Source organism: Mus pahari, chromosome 17 (genome assembly GCF_900095145.1).
Source record: "Mus pahari chromosome 17, PAHARI_EIJ_v1.1, whole genome shotgun sequence".
Lineage (NCBI taxonomy): Eukaryota > Metazoa > Chordata > Mammalia > Rodentia > Muridae > Mus > Mus pahari.
In genome coordinates, this window is record NC_034606.1 from 64490619 (window position 1) to 64497226 (window position 6608).

Consider the following 6608-nt stretch of genomic DNA (forward strand, 5'->3'; position numbering starts at 1 on the left):
CTGTCCTGGAACTCACTTTGTAGACCAGGCTGGCCTCGAACTCAGAAATCTGCCTGCCTCTGCCTCCCGAGTGCTGGGATTAAAGGTGTGCACCACCACACCCGGCTTGCTTCAATTTTAAAAAAGGAACTCAAAACTAAATGTTAAACATTTAGATAGAAATATAAGTAAGGACTGGAGAGATGGCTCTGCAGTTAAGAGTACTGACTGCTCTTCCAGAGGTCCTGTGTTCAATTCCTAGCAACCACATGGTGGCTCACAACCATCTGTAATAGGATCTGATGCCCTCATCTTGTGTCTAAAGACAACTATAGTGTACTCCTATGCAGAAAATAAATAATTCCTTAAAAAAAAGAAATATAGGCAAATAAACCTTGCTAGGCCAAGCAAGGTTCATGATAATAACTTTAATCCCAGCGCTTAGGAAACAGAGGCAGGGGGATCTCTGGGAGTTCCAGGCCAGTCAGGGCTACACAGTGAGACCCTGTCTCAAGACAAACAAAACCCCAAACAGAACAAAACACCTTGCTAGTTTTTTGGTTGTTTTTTTTTTTTTTTTTAATGGTTGGGGGTATCACCCCAACATGAGAAACTGTATTTTTTTTAAAGCTTTATTTATTTATTTTATGTATGTGAGTACACTGTAGCTGTACAGATGGTTGTGAACCTGCATGTGGTTGTTGGGAACTGAATTTTTAGGACCTCTGCTCACTCTGGTCAACCCAGAATGCTCTGGTCAGGCCTGCTCAGTCCCTGCTTGCTCCGGCCCAAAGATCTATTTATTATTATACATAAATACACTGTAGCTGTCTTCAGATGCACCAGAAGAGGGCATCAGATGTTATTACAGATGTTTTGAGCCATCATGTGGTTGCTGGGATATGAACTCAGGACCTTCGTAAGAGTACTAACTGCTCTTAACCGCGGAGCCATCTCGCCAGCCCCCTGAAATACTTTCAATTAAAACAATAAGGTATTAGGTAGCACTTACAAACTGAAAGTTTAATGTCATTCTGCACATACCCGAGTGTTTTGAAGAGGTCCGATCTTTTGCTGTCATCAATTAATAACTCCAAGACCGGCCGTTGAAGTTTGGTAAATCCGGGTATCTTCTTAAAGCTGGGGATCGAGGGCATGGGCTGGCTAAGACTGAGTTTAAATCCCCTTTCAAGCTAAAAAAACAAAACAAAACCAGCAACAACAAAAACAAAATTAGAGACACAGGGTGGGAGGTGGGGTCTTGGAGGACCCCAGTCCTCAGTCTGAAGTGTAAAAGAGAAAAGCCAGAGATTTTAGAAAGTTCTGCTTTGGACCCAGACAATAGCAGAGCCATGCGCTCCCACCCCCTTATTCCTTCTGGAGGTTGGAGGACCTGAGACAGGATGGCCTGAAACTGGCTGGGTATACAGCTCAGCCTGGCCTTGAACTTGCTGTCCATCTGCTTCCTCGCATGAACAGAACCTTCTCCCTTCCCTGTCCCTTCTTGATGGCTTGATATTTCACCACCTCCATTCGACCTTCCTGATGCCGCACCCCTTTGATACAGTTCCTCGTGTTGTGCTGACCCCCAATCATAAAACCATGTTCGTCGCTACTTCAGAACTGTGCTCTTGCCACTCTGTGACTTGTAGTGTAAGTATCAGTTTCCCAGTGGACTTAGGCGACCCCTGTGAAAAGGTCACTGGACCCCAGGAAAGGGTCTCAACCCACAGGCTGAGAACCACTGCTTTAGAGCCTGAGTGGCCTCTAAAATGTCCGGGACACTGCCCTTCCTGTTAGACAGCTTGGGGCGCATCTTCCCGTTTGATGACTTGTGTTCCTGACACCCCATCTTGCTTACTTCATCTATAAAGACCACATTTATTAAATCAAAAAATTGAAGGGCTTTTATTTGTTTTATAAAGAGCTATGATACTTAAAATACAATTGTTATGGAAAATTCTAAATATTTTACTTTAATCTGGTAATAATCCAAAGTCTGTTCTATTCAAACAAGAAAGTCTTGGAAATTAATCTTTTTTTTATTTTTTTTATTTTTTTGAGACAGGTCTCACGAATCCCTGGTCAACCTGGAACCCATTATGTAGCACAGGTTTGCCTATATTAATAAATGTTAATTAGCTGGACAATTAAGATTTGCAGTGGTGGTGCACATCTTTGATTCCAGTACTTGGGAGGAAGAGGCAGGCAGATCTCTATAAATTTGAGGCCAGGCTAGTCTATATACAGTGAGTTCCAGGACAGCCAAGACCACACAGAGAAACACTGTCAAAAAAATAAATAAATAAAATAAAAAAATAAAAGAAAAGAAAAGAAAAGAAAGAAAGAAAGAAAGAAAGAAAGAAAGAAAAAGAAAGTTAATTAAAGAAAAAAGGATATATAGATAATTGAATGTTTCTAGAACTCTAGCTTGTAGTTAATATTAGAACTGAACTGGTGTAGTGATGAACATCCAGCCCTTGGGAGGCAGGAGTTGGAGGCCAGCTCAGTCTGCATAGCAAGCTCCAGGGTAGCCAGTCTTAAAAAAAAAAAAAAAAGTATTTGAAAGGAGCATATCTTAAAAACTATTTTGTGAATTGTAAATAATGTGACTCCTGACGCCTCAGAGGCAGGATCCATCCCACCCCACCCCCATCGCAGAGAGGAGCCGAGTCACCCCAAGGTAAGCTGCTGCGCTAGTGTACCAGCTCCAAGCTCTGAGTCCTGAGAGCACAAATCTACCGCCCAAGGAAATCTACAAGAGCTGGAACTTTGGGAACCCACTCCAGGATCTCACTGCGGTGCTCCCTAGTCAGAGCCCTGTTGATACCCATGAGTAAGAGACTTGAGACTATGCATGGCCTCAGTGACCGTTGGGACTTCTTCACTATCGCTGGCCGCACACAAACTCACCTGGCAATGCCAGCTATGCTCCCAAAGACTTCTCGGCCCTCCATCAGTGCCAACTTCCCAGCCTGCCTCAGCAGAAGGACTTCCGGGAGGACACACAACTCAGAAGCATCCTCACGGGAGAAGATTCCCCAGTGGAACCCTGGGGCAGCATTCCTGCCCAAACAACTGACTCCCGCTTGGTGAGATGTCTGCTTAACTTCTATATTAACATGATATTATAAGGACGGTTTGTGTGGATAAACCGACCATATTAGAAGACAGATCTTGTGTGGCATTCTAATTGCTGAGGCTGTTCCCATAGGCCTTGCTCTTCGGTGTTATCATGACCGTGGTCTTTAGGGCTGGAGAGACTGCGCTTTGCCTAGGATCAAGCATCGTTGTTGCCAAGGGCCAAGGTTTACAACTGTCTGTAATGTCTCCAGGTGCCCTGATGCCACCTTCTTACCTCTGCAGGTGCTCAGTGCTCACAAACTTGGAAACCAAAATCCTGTAGCTTGTGCTTGCAATTTCAGGGTTAAGTACTCTACTCCAGCTCTGAAACTTTTTAAAAGGCTATTGTACTGGCACTTCCTCAAAAGGGACTCCAGAGGTTGGTGCCAGAATTTACTGGGATCTCTGTGCAGGGTGTGGTATAAGCAACTTAAATAAATTCTAAGCTCCTTGTAAACTCGTGGTTTAAAACTGTCCTCTTAATGTTCTAAGGAAAGAGTAACCAGCCATAATCAGTCAGGAGCCATACTTTCTGTGTGGCTCATACTTATAATCCCAGCATTTGGGAAACTGAGGCAGAAATACTGGCTGGAGTTCAAGGTCAGCAGATTCTCTTTTTTATTATTATTATTTTATTTATTTATTTCTTATATGTAAGTACACTGTAGTTGTCTTCAGACACTCTAAGAGGGCACCAGATCTTTTTACGGATGGTTGTGAGCCACCATGTGGTTGCTGGGAATTGAACTTGGGACCTTTGGAAGAGCAGTCAGTGCTCTTAACCACTGAGCCATCTTTCCAGCCCCCAGTCGATTCTCAAAATAAGGCAGCAGAAGAGAACCAAAGAGCAGTGACCAAGGGGCTGTCAGCTGACTCAGAGGAAACAGTTGATCTGATCTGAAGCCTCTCGTGGGAAAGTTGTCATCAAGTTAGTGTCTTGATAAGGTAGATCCAACAGCACCCACTAAAGACAGGTCCACCAGATTTTGTGACTGTGACCTTATTTGGGAAGAGTTCGAAGGTGTAATTAAGCTTCTAAAAATGAGAGCATCACGGACTACTTAGGTGTGTGGTGAATTCACTGCCGTTTCTCCTCAGAGACAAGAGAAGACACAGAAGACACATTGGCCATCTGAAGGCAGAGACTGAAGTTATAAGGCTATAGGCTAAAGAATGGCAGTCGAGGAATAAATCTCTCCCCCGGGACTCCAGAGACAGTGAACCCTGAGATGTTTTGACTTCATAAACTTCTTGCCTCTAGAAGATGGGAAGGTGTTTTCTTCTTGTTGGCAGTGGTAGAGGATTCTTTTAATTGTTGTCAGTACTTGAGTGGGCAGATATTCAAGATGGGGAATTTCCCCTATAGCCAAGGCTGCCCTGGAATTACCCATGTAGCCCAGGTTTGCTTCAAACAGTAATCCTTTTGCCTCAGCCTCTAGATTACAGGTGTGAGCCCCCACACCCAGCTATTTCTATTGTAGATTGCTGGTTCTCTGTTACAACAGCCTCAGGAAATGAATAGTATGGTCTAGTCAGGCAAATGTTATTGTCAAAAAAAAATGTTTTTTGAACTATGCATGATGGATGGAGCACTCCTTTAATCCCAGCACTTGGGAGGAGGCAGAGACAGGTAACTCTATGAGTTCGAGGCCAGCCTGGTCTGTATGATAGGTTCCAGGACAGCTAGGGCTACATAAGAGAGATTTTATATCTCCAGTAAAATTAAACCTGAAGAACCTTCTTTGTTTTGCAGCCCCTTGGGAAGGAGGTGTGGGAAACAGTTCACCTGGCTGAAGAACTGTGTCATAGACCGTAGGCACTGCTTTCGTCTCTGTTCCAGCTGCTTCTGCTTGTCTGTCCAGCTGTGCATCACCTTCTTCTGGTACTGGTCAATCCTATCAAGCATCGTGTACAAGCTCTGAATCTCGTACCCTTTCCCAGTATTTTGGATGGTTTTCACTCGTTTGGTTAGGTGGTTTCTTGAAAAAAAGAAAGAAAGAAAGAAAGAAAGAAAGAAAGAAAGAAAGAAAGAAAGAAAGAAAGAAAGAAAGAATCAAGAATTAGATCCAGATAGTTCTCAAAGCCACTGCATCACACCTGACTTCGTTTCTTAACATTCCTACATCATTCCGAGTTAGCAGGGCACGGAAGACTTGTTCAGTGAGACCTTTGTCTAATTCCCTGTAAGTATACATTTCTGGTTGTAAGTATACATTTCTATGCCCAGTGGTAGTGGCTTTAATCCCAGCACTCAGAGACAGGGGCAGGCGGATCTCTGTGAGTACGAGGCCAGCCTGGTCTACAGAGTGAGTTCCAGGATATCCAGGGCTACACAGAGAAATACTGTCTTGAAAAAACAACCAACCAACCAACCAACCAACCAACCAATCAACCAACCAACCAACCAATCAAACAAACGACTATAGAATATGTTTCTAATTATCTATATTGCTTTCAAATTTACATGAAATCTCTAAGGGTGTGTGTGTGTTGTAATCAGTTTTGCTTATTGTAATTGTAGCCTTCAGTAGGCTGAGGTAGAGGAACATTCTAATTTAAGGCCAGCCTGTGCTTCAAAGTAAGACTCTGCCAAACACACACACACACACACACACACACACACACACACACACACACACACACACAAAGAAAAATTATATTTGGCACCTTCTTATAAAGCCTTTTCAAATTGTTATCTTATTTTTATTAGGGAGACACACACGCTACAGCACTAATGTGGAGGTCAGAGGTCAACCTGCAGGGGTCAGTTCTCCCCGCCCCCTTCATGGGTGTCTCCGGGATCAAACTCCGAGCCTCAGTGGTTTACCTGCTGAGCCATCTGGACAGCCCTGAGCGTCCTTACTCTTCTTTTCTTTTGCTGTTGTTGTTTTGCATTTTTGTTTCTTTGGAGACAGGCTTTGAAGTGAGTTGAATAGGTTTGGCCTTTGTGTTTGAATGCTTGGCCCACAGGGAGTGGCACTATTAGGAGGAGTGTCCTTGTTGGAGGAAGTATGTCACTATGGGGGTGGGCCTTGAGGTCTCCTATGCTCAAGGTCCACTCTGAGTAGCACTCAAGTCTCCTGGCTGCTTGTGGAAGATAGTCTCCTGCTGCATTTAGATCAAGATGTAGAACTCCCAGCTGCCTCCCCAGCACCGTGTCTGCCTGCACACTGCCCTGTTTTCCACCATGATGATAATGGACTGAACCTCTGAAACTGTAAGCCAGCCCCAATTAAATGTTTTTGTTTATAAGAGTTGCCTTGGTCACGGTGTCTCTTCACTCTAATTGAGACAGGCTTTCTTGGTGTATCCCCTGGCTGTCCTGGAACTCACTCTGTACACCAGGGCTGGCCTTGAACTCAGAGATTTTCCTGTGTCTGCCTCCCGAGTGTTGAGATTAAAGGTATGTGTTGCCGGGCCTGGTGGCGCAGGCCTTTAATCCCAGCACTCGGGAGGCAGAGGCAGGTGGATTTCTGAGTTCGAGGCCAGCCTGGTCTACCAAGTGA

The 6608-nt window shown here is 44.3% G+C and overlaps 2 protein-coding genes across 2 annotated transcripts in view; both read right to left on the reverse strand.

Moving 5' to 3' along the window:
• LOC110335331 (protein FAM186A-like) overlaps positions 1 to 2822 on the reverse strand; it is a 10138-nt gene extending 7316 nt beyond the window's left edge. The window contains exons 1-2 of the mRNA XM_021217416.1: positions 2657 to 2822; positions 1024 to 1172 (exon numbers count right to left, since the gene is read on the reverse strand). Coding sequence (XP_021073075.1) covers positions 1024 to 1136 — 113 coding nt within the window. The 5' untranslated portion in view covers positions 1137 to 1172; positions 2657 to 2822. The remainder of the gene's footprint in view (positions 1 to 1023; positions 1173 to 2656) is intronic.
• A 1358-nt stretch (positions 2823 to 4180) lies between these two features.
• Positions 4181 to 6608, reverse strand: part of LOC110334566 (protein FAM186A-like) — a 34519-nt gene continuing 32091 nt past the window's right edge. Inside the window, exons 6-7 of the mRNA XM_029547878.1 lie at positions 4889 to 5081; positions 4181 to 4234 (exon numbers count right to left, since the gene is read on the reverse strand). Coding sequence (XP_029403738.1) covers positions 4181 to 4234; positions 4889 to 5081 — 247 coding nt within the window. The remainder of the gene's footprint in view (positions 4235 to 4888; positions 5082 to 6608) is intronic.